The following is a 14283-nucleotide window of genomic DNA, read 5'->3' as shown; positions in this document are numbered from 1 at the left end:
TACGACTAGAGACGCTACACTTGCAGAGCTGATCATCGCCATGTTTGCGCTAAAAAAGGATGTGTTTGCCTATTTGAATAGATGTATTCTGATATTATTCTAGTGCGAAATGTTTTCGAGGATGTCAAAATGCCATCGCAATATAAATATGGATGTATATATTAAATTGTGTAAAACATCGTGAAAAATATCACGGGTAAGATTAATGAAATTTATGATCCCGATACGTCAAAGATTAATCGAGGGCCAATTGACTTTTGATTGGTGTACTTTGACCCCTGGCTTGTAGAATCAGTTTTAGAATTATTACTTGTTCAGTATTCGGTATTCCAAATCAGTTGTAATACAGCAATCATGGACAGCGTTAGTCCTGTTAAATATTTCTTAAGCGGTGGATTTGGCGGAGTATGCACTGTCGTAGCTGGTCATCCTTTAGATACTATAAAGGTGAGGTTATACATATTTATATTAGCATGTAATAGATGAAGGATCAAGTTTCATCGCACAATTGAATGGAATCGAATTTGTCTATATCTCATTTCTTTTGTTATAGTCTACTTAACATGACAAAACACATCCTTTAAAAATTATTAAAAAAAAATTATTATATTATAGGTACGTCTTCAGACAATGCCAGTACCAGGACCTAATGAATTGCCTCTCTATTCGGGTACATGGGATTGTGCTAAGAAAACAGTTACCAAAGAAGGAATACGTGGTTTATACAAGGGTACTTATCTTTACACTGTATAGTGTACAAAAATTATAATGCTTTTTTGAGACATCAAAGATATTTTTTAAGTATTTTATAAAAATCATACAGTATTTTGAAACAACTTTAAAGCGACTTTATATTTAAAAAAAAAAAGTGCTAATATTTCTTATAAAATTCTTTCATATTATATAACACAAGATATATAAATAATATGTATAATCGAGCCTTTAATAATTACATAACAGTAGTTTATATTTATTAGTTATATACTTTTACATGTTTTTACATGTTTTAATAGAGTTTAATAAAAATTTGTATACTCTTACAAATAATGAATTTGTATTTCTCTTACATTTAGGTATGGCTGCACCATTATCTGGTGTTGCTCCAATATTTGCGATAAGTTTTTTCGGATATAGCGTCGGGAAGAAGCTGCAACAGACTTTTCCGGATGAAAAACTCTCGACATTGCAATTGTTTTATGCCGGCGCTTTTAGCGGCATATTTACGACTATTATAATGGCCCCAGGCGAACGTATCAAATGTCTACTACAAATACAACATGCAGATGCGAAACCAAAGTATAATGGACCGCTAGATTGTGCGAAACAATTGTATCGAGAAGGGGGCATTAGAAGTATTTATAAAGGCACCTGCGCTACACTGTTAAGAGGTATGACTTGCAAACTTATTTTTAATTCTCGCACATACAAATTTGTACTATCATTTATCAGATATTTTCATATTTTAAAAGATTTTACATTTGTATATATTACAAGTAGAAATTTATATTGGTAAGAAGTAAATTTATTGCATATGCACTATTATTTATCCCAAAAAGAAGGATTAAATATATTTTTAGAAATTGATTTATTATAAAAATTTATGATGTATTTTTGAATTCTGCGTTTATCAACATATACACACAATTTGCAAAAAATTGGAAATTGACTAACTGATATTATTATGTTCTTCGAAGTCTTTTCTTGTCTTTAAAAACTTTTGAAGGTATCGTTTCTTCGGGTTTCTGCATTGTAAGCCACCTTTGCGCAATGCATGAAAAACTCCCCAATTCTGTAATCGCTTCGGCGTCGAACATCGCGGAGCTGTCTCCTTGTTTCTGTTTACCTGCGCAATTCGCATTTTGTTTTTATTAATATTGAATTATCAAATATAAACGATTCAAATGAAATCAGATAAAATAATAGTTACTAGATGAGGATTCCAATTGATCATGACACATGTGCAATCCCAAGGATTCTCATCCAATCTTATATTTTGTATTTTTATTTGTTTATTCGGCAACCTAAGACTTTTAAAAAAATCCAAAGGTAGTGAAGTTAATTTGTTCCCTGTAAGTATAATTTCTTTTAGTTCCTTCTGTTGTTGGGCGACGAATAAACCAGGCGGTATGGATTCAAGATCATTTTTCGATAGATCGATTCTTCTAATTTTTTCTAAACCATAAAAGGCATCCATGGAAATTCTCTGAATATGACAATGACTTAGATCAAGATCTAACAGATTGGTGAGATCGACAAACGCATCGAAATCAATACTCGTCACATTTCCTCTCATTTTGAGATGCGTCAGTGCCGGCAATCCTTGTAGTATAAAGCGTTCTAATATGGGTATTTCCAAATTGTATAAATGTAATATCTCAGCTCTACGTAGACCGAGTAATGAATTTTTTTGCAGTTTTAATTTTGACGTCACACCTCCGAGATATAATTTTATTGTCGTATTCATAATCTCGAAAGTACTGAAACAGATATAAATATACATTATTTTATTTAGATCCAATCACGGAGATAATTGTGTAAAATATTACCTTGGAAAAATAGAATCCAGAGGATTCTCTGTAAAATCAGCACTTTCTAACGTCGGGAAAGGCGGAAATGATAATTCCGACAGAAATGTCAAATTATTTTGTCGCAAGTCCAGATGTTCCAGCATAAGCAACCCTGCCAAATCTACGCTCTTCAGTGTCAATAATTCGTTATTGGCCAGTGATAGCGATCTCAAGTTCGGTGTACCGTAGAAACAAAATTCCGGTATGAATTTTAAACTATTTTTCTCCAATGAAAGATAAAGAAGGCTATTAAGGCCATCAAACATGTGCCAGGATATGTCTTTCAGAGCGCAATCGTACACCCTTAGATGCGTTAGAGCGCCGAGCGCAGCAAATAGCTCGACATTTTCTCTATAGCCCTCCAATTCTTGTTTATATAGATCGTATGGCAATATTTCTTTGTCGTCGCTATTTTGCTGACTTAGGAAGATGAGTCTGTGTCCTTTGTGCTGACTGACATTGCTTACGATTGATTGATTGTCGTCAATCGCTTCGGATTCCTGAGAACTCATCGGCTTGATCACCAAATTCGCTTTGTTCTTATTTGGTAGATTTAAGTTTGATAATTTAACCCGTTCCAAATTTAAATACAATAAGATAGGTCCTAGAGGATACATAGCATCGGATGAGAGACGAATACCGCCTTCTTTTCGGTAATTATTCGCTTCTTTCATGGAAGGATCGCTATAATCTATCCCTTGAACGTCTAATGATATCAATTCGGTGAAGCGCTGGAATGTAGTAGCTTGCAAAAGAATGTCGGTGTCTCCATTGCCCGATTCAAGTAACGTTAGAATCTGGAAGGCCAAAAAAACTTAATATAAGATATATATATATATAAAATCATATACGATATTATATGTACTGTGTGACCTGTATATCTGAAGGAAGTTTAGCCAAAAGTTCGTCAGGATTTTCAACAATTACGCACGTTGCTATTTTCATTAATTCATGAATCATAGAATGCTCATCATTCATATTAAAATCGACATTGTCGGAAGATACATTCTGTCGAATATAAACGTATTAAATTACAAAAAATAATAATTACTACAGTATCTATTCGATTTGTACCTGATCTTTATCTCTGTTAGTATCAGCCCATTGATGTAGAGGCAGATCAGAGAATTTTTGGATCTCGCAAGTACATCCTTGCGGGCATTTTATCTCCCACACACTACCGATATCGATAATTTGTCCTACACCCTGATCCTGAGCGTAATATAATTTAGTGATTAATCAATTTAATATTTTACCACAGGATATATATTCGAAATTTATTTTAATAATTATCGTGTAATTTTTTATTTATCTTATATATGTATAATTTAATCTGAGACAAATATTTGTTTCATATACGATATATTGATATTTTATATTAAATGCTACAATATATTTATGTGAAGTAATTAATTATACATATAGAAAATAAAGTTGGATTAGTAGCAAAGCAATAATATCTAAGATAAGCGCAAAGTATCAAAATTTATGTGTACCAAAGATAAGACGACGAGAAATAAGAGAACGAATATCATGTTGTCTCACTTTACGAATTTTGATTTTGAAATGAAGCACGATACTTAGAAACCAGTAACAGCACGCTGGTCTGAAGGAAACTGGATTTTGTTAACTGTGTTATCTATGTGCCTCGATGCTTCCTATCAAACAGGATGCTTTCTATCTGTCAGCCCACACGCTCTATACTTGCTATTATTAATTGTGCATAATATTTACATGCCATCTTCATCCTCTAGAGTAAGAATACTCGAGCGATTACTAATTTATACTCTGCCTCCATATATTTCTTTCAGATATTCCAGCCGGTGGAATGTACTTCATGACATATGAATATCTAAAGGAACAGTTTACTCCTGAGGGAGGGAAACTCAGTTTACCAGCCACCATAATAGCTGGTGGTTTTGCAGGCATTGCAAATTGGTTGATAGGAATGCCACCTGATATCTTGAAAAGCCGTTTACAGACTGGTACATATACATATGTATATACTTTAATGTAATAATGACAAGAATGTTTTTTTTTTTTTTTTTTTCAACTTTAAATTGAGTAGGAAATTTTAAGAAAATCAATTTATATAAAAATTAGATATTTGCATAATTTATATAAAAATTCCATATATAAAACTTGCTGTATTATATATCACATATTATATTGCAGCACCAGAAGGTACATACAAGAAAGGAGTACGTGAAGTATTTTTCAAACTAATGAAAAACGAGGGACCAATAGCACTTTACAAAGGTGTTGTACCAGTTATGCTGCGAGCTTTCCCTGCAAACGCAGCTTGTTTCATGGGCTTTGAAGTTTGCATGAAATTTTTGAACTGGTTCACGCCAAATTTATAATTTAAGCTGCGCATGACGCGCATGTAATTAAATGAAGACATCCTATCTATCTTGATATCGATCGCTTCTTTTGTTAAACGATTCATACATTAAGCGTTTGCAAAAGGATTAATTTTATCATGAACAAGTTTACACAATTTATTTTTTTTGGCCTCGCAGAAATCTCAAAATAAATCTCAAGAACAGATTATATATATACATAGAGTGTGAAAATAATATAATATAGTTTGATAATAAATAAATAATATAATTAATATAATTTGCGCAGGAGAAAAGAATTAAATACAAATAAATGAAAGTATGATATCAGGGATACTTGTATAATCTTATATGGGATATTAAGTTTTATAAAGATTTAAATATATATCAAATTTTAAACGCATTATTGTACAGGAATTGTGATAATAATTCCTAAGACATATGGAAAGACTGCTCAATAATCAATGATATATATATATGCAAATCTTATATATGTGTATTATACATATATATATATATATATATATATATATATATATATATATATATATATATACACAATTAGTTATATTTGTATATTGTACATTATATTGCATATGAGAAAATGTATAATCAATATTATAATGGAGTAATTCTATAATATGTTTTATGTACAAGACTTTTCTCCAAGGAAGATCGCACAATATACATATAACAAATAAAAATCCGATATATAGAATTATAAACAAATAATCAAAAAAACTGTGTATTGATGTATAAAATAAAGTTTTCTATTCTGTTATACACACTTATATTCATAAGAAATCTTTTATCTCTTTATAAAATATATAATTTGCTCATTTGTAAATATAATTATCATACAATATCTTTCTGGCTGTACTATGCGAATTATATTATTACAATGAAATTTTTTCAACATAGACTTGTGTTCAAATTAATTATAGACAAAGATATAATTAGCAGCCACCAAATAAAATCTTTGAAAAAAAGAAAGTACTATACCTAGATCTGTATTATGACTACCATCCATCTGTTTCAGTCTATTATCGAATTTCCCCTGAGTCTTCACACACGCGAATATTAATAGTTTAAGCCATTTGTGTGATTGCTCTATATGTTATAATAATTGTTCAACAGAATGACGCTCGATTAATCGCAACAGTAATAATCACTCTTCCCAATCATCTGTGTCAGGTTGAGAGTCATATTCGCTGGTGGCGGAATTTCTATCCGACGCAGACGCTTCATTCGGTTTTGGAGGCGGTGGTATTAGACTGGACATTCTTTCCAGAGCGCCCATTGTGGAGCCAGCGATACCTTTGCGTCTCAGAGCTAATTTCGCGTGCAAATCCGCCATCAGATCTCCCCCGACTGATGCCGAGGACCAGCGATCGTGCTTCTTCGCATCCGATGCAGTAGGCCTTAATTTCGCTCTACCTATCCCGCCAGCGTCTCGAATCGCCGCCATCAAATTGGAACGATCATCCGTTATAGCTTTCGTTGATGGACTCATTATCTTTTTTTGTTTCTCCGCATTGTTATTTGACGCAGAAACAATCGAATCTGTAGCTGGCGGTGGCGGCGGTGGCGGCGGTGGTGGCGGTGGTGGCGATGACGGTGGTGGCGGTGGAGGTGCCACAATTTGTTGAAAACCAATTTTTTCATTGCTCGCAGCATCATTTTCTTTTACAATAAATGTAGGAGGTGGAGGAGGTGGTGGCGCAGGTTCCTGCAGCGTGGTTGTCACGACAGTAGGTACAGGCAGAATTGGCAAGTGTGAAACACCATCATCCATCTTCGACCCAGAGTCTTTTTCGTCGCTGATCGGAGTCGGCAGATCCAAGCGAACAGTAGGCGTTGTGACTGCGGATGATGGCGCGATGGGGCTTTGGGAATTAAAATCGAGGACGAATTTCTCATCATCCACAATACCTGGTAGATCCGGGAGTGTTAGTGGAACATTTATTTGAGGAACCTGAAATGTATAAAAATTTTTATAAGAATAAATTTCAAAATTGTAAATTTAAAAAAAGTAACATACACAAGTACTTTAAATTCATAAAAATTGTTGTTAAGTAAGTGTGTAAATTAATATATTATGTGAAAAATCTGACCTCTCCAAGTGTTGGAGTATATAAATAACTAGAAGACGCGTCCATATCTGATGACAGCCATGGTTGCACAATTGAATCTGGTGCATCTTCAATTTGCTGCTTGTCAGTAGATTGACGCGATGATCTCGTGGATGTTTTTTCATAGGGACTATCCATGCTATTAAATAGTAGGAGGGCACTAACTGAAGATAATTGTGATGGCAATAGCTCCTCATTATCTTCAGGGTTATCTTTTTTACTAGCCTTTGATCGTACATGATAAAATTGGAGCTTCTCTTGAAGATTGACATTTGCAGCATACTGACCATCTTCTATCTTACAATTAGAAGATAAATACGCTTCGGGAATATCTTTTATAGGCACAGAACATTTATAAGCGTTTGGTATAATAGGCGCATGTTTGCGCTGTGGAGGTATAGTCATTTGATACTCCTTATAAGTATGATTAGCTGGATATTTAGCAGCAGAGTACATTTTTACTGCTTTCAAATTTAAATTAGTCTGTAAATAATACAATCTGTCTTCCAATTTTCTTGCTCTTTCTTTAATGCTAGTTAATCTGCAAAAATAAATTTGTTTACTTTATTTAAAATATTGTCATTATTTAAATAAAAATATTGCAGTTAAATTATATTTAAATAAATTTGATGAAATTTAATTAAATTTGATGACAATCATTTAATAAATAAAGCTAATAATCATAATTGCATTTAGTTATAAAATTTTAGTTACATTTAATATTTAATTACATCTAAATAATTATGAATAATATTAGCTGTCAAGAAATTGATAAGTTTTAAAAAATTGATAATTTTTTTTTTATATACCTTTGTGTATTTTTTGAGAGTCTCTTGTCAATACAATCAAATATATATGAGACAGCATCACTCAAATTGTCCAGAGATTCTGCTATTTGAACTATAGTTTCTTCATGTCTTAAATTATTCGGAATAACACCTGAGAGATTAAAAAAAATCAATTATACTATTTGTAATTATTATTGAACTTTCTAAAATTATTCTGAATTGATTATCAGGTTATGTTATATATTGTAAAATTATAAATAATACACAAGTATAAAAATTGTTGCACGTTATAAAATTATAAAACGAGGGATAGAAGTTATATTAGTAAGAATTAAAAATTTACGTACCGATTTCGATTCGTTCTGGCATCTTGTTTCCGAAAAATAGTGAAAATAATTGCTTCACAGTGCTATAATACACATGTTCTGAAGTTACAAAAATCGATACATATATATATATATATATACATATATTTTTTTTTTTTTAAATTACATGATAGTCGCTCATGATAGATAATATTTCCGAAAAGCGTATTCAATATTCAATGTTGAAATGACGAAATGACACGGTAACATATGACCATAAACAGAGAAAATTCCAAGAGAGGTTATAAACATAAACGCGTGGAAATGTCTATTTTCCTCTAAATTTCGCGATCATGGATTGCGTTCAGCAAAGAAAGCGCTCAATTATTGTCTTGTCAACACTTGACTTGATTTGTTGGTTCTAAGAGTATGAGCCAATCACGTTCGATCGCTATTGAGCGGGTTTCTCTACTGAATTGCAACGCATGTCACCAGTCTTTCATTATGACAGATTTTCTAACCTTCAGTAATGGCATCTTTAACGCTTAATAACTTTTTTTATACTATTCTTTAACATAATTTATATATATTATATTTTATCATATTTTTTTATCACATTTTTTATACGATTTTATCAGATAATAATTTGTACTTTTCAAACTTTCATCTTTATGCAAAAAAGACATTTACTAAATATATTTTTGTTGAAATTTAAAATCAAAATTTAATCAAATTAGACATTTATCAAGAAATATTATAATGATAAATTTCCACTGTTTTTACATTCGTATAAAACATTGTATAATGTGTGCACAAGTGTCATCAAAGTTTTATGCAACAATTGCAAACTGTCCTACAGCAAGAATAATTGGTGAATATACAAAAGAAGATTAATAACATAGTTGCATTAATATTAACACTTTAGTAAATGTATGATGACATATTATAAATTTCTAGTTATTGGAGATGAAATATTGAAAGGACAAGTGAAAGATACTAATTCTTATTATATGTGTAATCTATTGTATAAATGTGGTATTAAAATGAAAAAGGTAAGCGGTGAAAAATTTAATCTGCAACAATTATATATTACCAGATATACTTTGTAAATGTAATATATAGAAGAAAATTTATTTTTCATATTATATGCTATATAATGTGAGCAATCTATTTTTTGTAGATCTCTGTTATAGGTGATAATGTTGAAGAAATTTCAAAAGAGATTAGAGATGCCTCCAACAAATATACCTATGTTATAACATCTGGTGGAATTGGACCAACACATGACGATGTTACATATGAAGGTGATTATGTTTAAACAAATATGATAATTATATATAAAAATTTTAATATATTATAATGTATCTGTAGGTCTTGCTAAAGCTTTCAATGATACATTACATTATCATCCCAGATTAGTGGACATAATAAAATATCAATTTGGGATTAACGATTCTTCATCTCTTGCTTATAAAATGGCTCGAATTCCTCGGAAAGCGTCTTTAAAGTTTGGTTTTAATCCAAGTACTGGCAAGCCAAATACTTATCCATATATTGTATTAGAAAATGTATATGTTTTTCCTGGCTCGCCTGTATTTCTTGAGAAATCTTTTCAAAGCTTGTATCAGGTAAATATTTTAATAAACTAAAACTAAAACTTGAAAATTATTTTTTTGATTAATTTGTGTTTCTATGCAAAATTTTGTTTCAGGAATTACTATCAACAGATAGAAGATTCATAAAAGAAGAACTTTTTATTAATGCTTGGGAAGAAGTATTTGTAAATGCTTTATCAGCTGTAGTAAAAGAATTTCCCAATGTTACTTTTGGTTCTTATCCTGTGAACAATTGCAGGTAATGCAGAGTAAAAAATTATATTATAAATAAGGCTTACATAATATATGAGTGACAATAAGACCCTAAATTGGTCCTAAAGAACCACTTTTCCTTAAATGCGCAGAATCTATTTTCTTTCATATTTTAGTAATTGCAGAAGATATAGAGTTCTAGAAAATACAAAAATATTTTTTTGTATTTTAATACCATCGATTAAGAAATACATTCTGAACTTAAATGTGACCATAAAAAATCCAAAAGAAAAAATTATATTTTTTTAAGCGTTTGGTTGCAATTTTTTCACATGTAGTGTATGACTGCATAAGACACAACATATATAAAACTGATAATAGTACTAATCCATCTTTTACTTACAGCACAGTCTGTTTTATATTTTATTTGAATAGATAAGCTGTTTTATATATTTGGATTATTATTTATTTCTTTTATTGATGTACCAACAATATTTTCAATACAGTTTTATTTAAGCAGTTATTAAAGGATAGAAAATACCTAAAGCATTTTTTGCTGTAAATAAATATAATATTATAATATAATATTTCAATACAATTTATACATTTTTTAATGTTACTAGTAATGTTACTGTTTATTTATAACAAAACAAAAACAACTGAGAACGATTGAAGCCTTATTGTCACTCATTCTTTTATTTTTATATTAATATTAAGTATACATTAGGTAACTTTAGAAGTAGAAAAAGTTTTAGGACTTATATTTATATACTAGAAAATATTATAAATATATATCATAAGCAATTATAATATTTTTTATATAGATTTATTAAGTTTACATATTTCTGACAAAACTTATAATGGATTTTTCATTTTCATTTTGAAATATTAATGAAGTACAAACAGATATATATATATATATATATATATATATATATATATATATATATATATATATAAGATTATAGATATATATATAAGATATATTATAGATATTTTAAAACGTTCGTGACTATAGAGAGCGATAATAAAAACGATACCCAAAAAGCAAAAGAAAGATTCTACAAGCTAAATCCTACAGATATTTTCGTAAATTTTGATCGGACACCACATATAGACTGTATTACCAAGTATAATAAATTTCTTCGAAGTTGTTCACGTCGATCAATTTATGAGCAGGCACTCGAAAAGCTTAGGTAAAAGAAACTATATGCATTTGAGATCTAAGTACACTATAATATTATATTTAACATCAATTTCCATTGTTCTTAGACAATTGTATCAGAATTTTGAAGATGTGTCAATACATATTGATGGCAGTATAGAATCAAGCATCGTTATCCATCTTGCTTATATCTGTAAAACTCAGTCGCATTTCAATAATAAGTTACAAGTGATTTATTTCAAGGAGACACAATCGGTTGATCTAGAAGAATTCGTCAAGGAAATGATTGATAAGTAATAATCAAAAAGATCTAATTAATCTAAATCAATATTATTCAATAACTGTGCAATATTTGCAATAAAAGATAAAAATTGAATTATGTATTTTTTAGATATAGTTTAGCAGTGTATATTGTGGAAGCTGCGCCGGATGAAAGAATAAATAAATTAATATTTATGCAACCGCACTTACGAAAACTGCTAATCGGAAAAATTGAAGAAATGGGCAAAAATGAAGTTAATCGTAACTATAATAACATAAGTAATGCGGGTCACACGCACACACAATTACAAATCTATAATCTTTTACATAATTGGACGAATGAAGATGTATGGAGTTTAGCCTCGTCGTTGTATCTGCCATATAAATCAACAACTTAAAAGAAGTGATAAGAAGGAATTATATTATATTATATTATATTATATTATATTTTAAATATGTAGAAATATTATATATATTAAGATATGTAAGAGCGATATATTTAGAAATACAAATAATCAAGTTGTAATCAAGGAAAATTACGATAATAATATAAAAATAAATGTGTATATATAGAGCAAAATTTATAATCAAAATTTAATAGTATGCATGATATAAAAGCATTGTGTTAATTACGGCGCTAATGGCAAATACGCAATATTAAATCATATTGCGAATTTGATTCCAGAATTCTTGAAATTTGAAAATGTTTTCGGTCGAATATCGTATATTCGCAAGGACGATGCATGTGACTAAAAGCGACTTAGTATTGTCTACGTGCATTTTCGATATGTCTGCTTGGCCATCCGAGCGAAACTGGAATGTACATGGAAGGGAGAAGTACTAGAGTATAGGAGAATTGTGGGGGATGAGATTGAGATACCTCGCGAGGGTATGAGCGAACTACAAGCTTGTATTACACATTTTTCAGTCGAAGAAAAGTCGGCTGATTGAAAAGAAAAACATTCTCAGCCTCTTCCATTATTCTTTTATCATTTTTTTCTTTTTACATTTCATTCCGAGTCAATTATTTTCACTTTTATTTGTTGAAATTTTAAAGTTATATATATAGAGCAAGTTACGGTGTTTTATTGATGACTATCACGACTACATCGCAAGTCCAATCATACTTCGGAGCATGTATTCTATTGATATCGTTTGAATTTCGTACAAATAACGAAAGTAAAAAATTAATAATCGTTTGACAAAATAACGAATTCGAAAGATAAACGGTAAAATATACATCAGTATATGTGCGTTCGTATATGCATAGACGTCGTACATATTCAGTATATATTCAGGATGAAAAAGAGAAGCCGACAGTACTGGAGATAGAAGAAAGGAAACGAATGTATATTTCCAGAACAAATATTTACGTAAAATAGGTATAAAAAGAATGTGTTTTCTGTTTGATTTGTGACTGTATTTTTCTTTCCGATTCAACAGTCCTCTGTTCTTCCTCCCTCGCCCTTGCCACCATCAAGCAACCACCCAACCACTCACTTACTCTCGACTAGTTCTCCCCTCTTTCGCATGTTTCCTCTCGCGGATCCTCTACGCTCGCGTTTGCGTGGGCGGACAGCAGATGAAGAGAAGGGAAAATTCTATGGGCATAGGTTATTGACATATATATAATATATCGAGTTGATATTTTGTAAGATTTGACACTTTTTACATGTGTCAAAAAAATGTGGAAATAAATTTACTCTTCACATTATTTCATTATTAAAAGAAAATTTATTGCATCCCCTCAAAGTTACAAATTCATATAATATAAATATATTAGCGCTTAGTAATATTATACAATTATTTATCCACTGACTTATCTATTATTCTTGACTCGATTTTTACTTCAAATTTACTTTTGTTTTTATCTTGTTCATATCAGATTAAAATATGTTCTCTTAAGGATATATGTGACATATATTGAAATATTACAAAAGCATTAAAATTTCATAGATTGTTCTACTATTTTTTCTGAATATTTGTGCAAAAACTAAGTTCAATTCTCTTAATGGTTTGGCAGTTATTTAAATTTAAAGTTACTATTGATTCTTATGAAAAAGCGCCTATTGTAGAACTTATTGACAAATTTGACAAAGAAAAAATATTACCAATAAAATAAAAATTTTTACAAATATTAAGGAAATTCTAATAAATATTTGTGCAAAATTTGATTTAGATCCACTAATTCGTTTAAAAGTTATTTACTAAAAATTGTAGAAAAATATTATCTGTCTCTTTTTCTCTTTCTGCAAATTACTCGTTTTTCATTGTTTTTTGCAGTTGATTTCAGAGGATATTCACGATCAAAAGTTTTTGCCATAAATTAGGAAAAATATTAATTACAACTATATTCTTTTACGTATACATCAAAATCCATATTATTTTGTGATACTTTAATCTTTTTCATAACCCGAATTTATTTTTTTAATTTTTCAAACAGTATAAACGTAAGAAACATGTTTTCCTTTTAATTTTGACAATTTTTTGCTATTATTGTACATCCAGAACATCCTTAAGAACTGTGAGTAAGATTCAACATTGGGGTTCTCGCGATTCTCTTCGAGTCTTGTGCGATATGATACTCGATATTATATAATATAACAGTTGAACTTTTCATCTAACAATAAGCCAACAAAAGCCTATATCTAATCCAATAATAATCTCTTTACTATTTCGGCAATTTACAAATTTTGCTAATTATTTTTCACTATTCTTTTCGTATTTTTGTATCAGACTAATTTCAGAGCGACTTTCGAGCTATTTGCTTATCCGAAAAATAATATACAACAAAAAAAAAAAAAGAAACTTACAGATATATGCGTGAACATACTTTCACATCGAATGCTTGAATATTTTGATGTTATTTACGATATTCCGAACGCGGAGATTTTTCTTAGAATATATAATATATT

General features: G+C 30.1%; 4 protein-coding genes across 4 annotated transcripts; 2 read left to right on the top strand and 2 right to left on the bottom strand.

Moving 5' to 3' along the window:
• The first annotated feature begins 42 nt into the window (after positions 1-42).
• On the top strand, positions 43-5690 carry LOC126848874 (mitochondrial carnitine/acylcarnitine carrier protein). The gene is made up of 6 exons (XM_050590150.1): positions 43-196; positions 290-447; positions 616-730; positions 1074-1388; positions 4379-4552; positions 4743-5690. Exons 2-6 carry the CDS (start codon positions 355-357, stop codon positions 4928-4930), a joined length of 885 nt encoding a protein of 294 aa, XP_050446107.1. The 5' UTR covers positions 43-196; positions 290-354; the 3' UTR covers positions 4931-5690.
• Positions 1607-4369, bottom strand: LOC126848869 (insulin-like growth factor-binding protein complex acid labile subunit). Its single transcript, XM_050590142.1, has 6 exons — positions 4064-4369; positions 3642-3779; positions 3441-3575; positions 2547-3364; positions 1928-2477; positions 1607-1843 (listed from the first exon to the last, which is right to left on the bottom strand). The coding sequence occupies exons 1-6, from the start codon at positions 4100-4102 to the stop codon at positions 1667-1669; spliced, it is 1857 nt and encodes a 618-aa protein (XP_050446099.1). The 5' UTR covers positions 4103-4369; the 3' UTR covers positions 1607-1666.
• On the bottom strand, positions 5384-8542 carry LOC126848872 (WASH complex subunit 1-like). The gene is made up of 4 exons (XM_050590148.1): positions 8177-8542; positions 7851-7980; positions 7024-7582; positions 5384-6884 (listed from the first exon to the last, which is right to left on the bottom strand). Exons 1-4 carry the CDS (start codon positions 8196-8198, stop codon positions 6078-6080), a joined length of 1518 nt encoding a protein of 505 aa, XP_050446105.1. The 5' UTR covers positions 8199-8542; the 3' UTR covers positions 5384-6077.
• Positions 8543-8675: 133 nt separating this feature from the next.
• On the top strand, positions 8676-13082 carry LOC126848873 (FAD synthase-like). Its single transcript, XM_050590149.1, has 8 exons — positions 8676-9005; positions 9092-9186; positions 9315-9438; positions 9506-9762; positions 9846-9988; positions 10935-11138; positions 11215-11400; positions 11499-13082. Exons 1-8 carry the CDS (start codon positions 8894-8896, stop codon positions 11764-11766), a joined length of 1389 nt encoding a protein of 462 aa, XP_050446106.1. The 5' UTR covers positions 8676-8893; the 3' UTR covers positions 11767-13082.
• Positions 13083-14283: the final 1201 nt, after the last annotated feature.

The sequence above is a fragment of the Cataglyphis hispanica genome, chromosome 4 (genome assembly GCF_021464435.1).
Source record: "Cataglyphis hispanica isolate Lineage 1 chromosome 4, ULB_Chis1_1.0, whole genome shotgun sequence".
NCBI classification, from domain to species: domain Eukaryota; kingdom Metazoa; phylum Arthropoda; class Insecta; order Hymenoptera; family Formicidae; genus Cataglyphis; species Cataglyphis hispanica.
The sequence above is the reverse complement of the archived record's forward strand: the minus strand, read 5'-3'. Positions and strand labels throughout refer to the sequence as shown.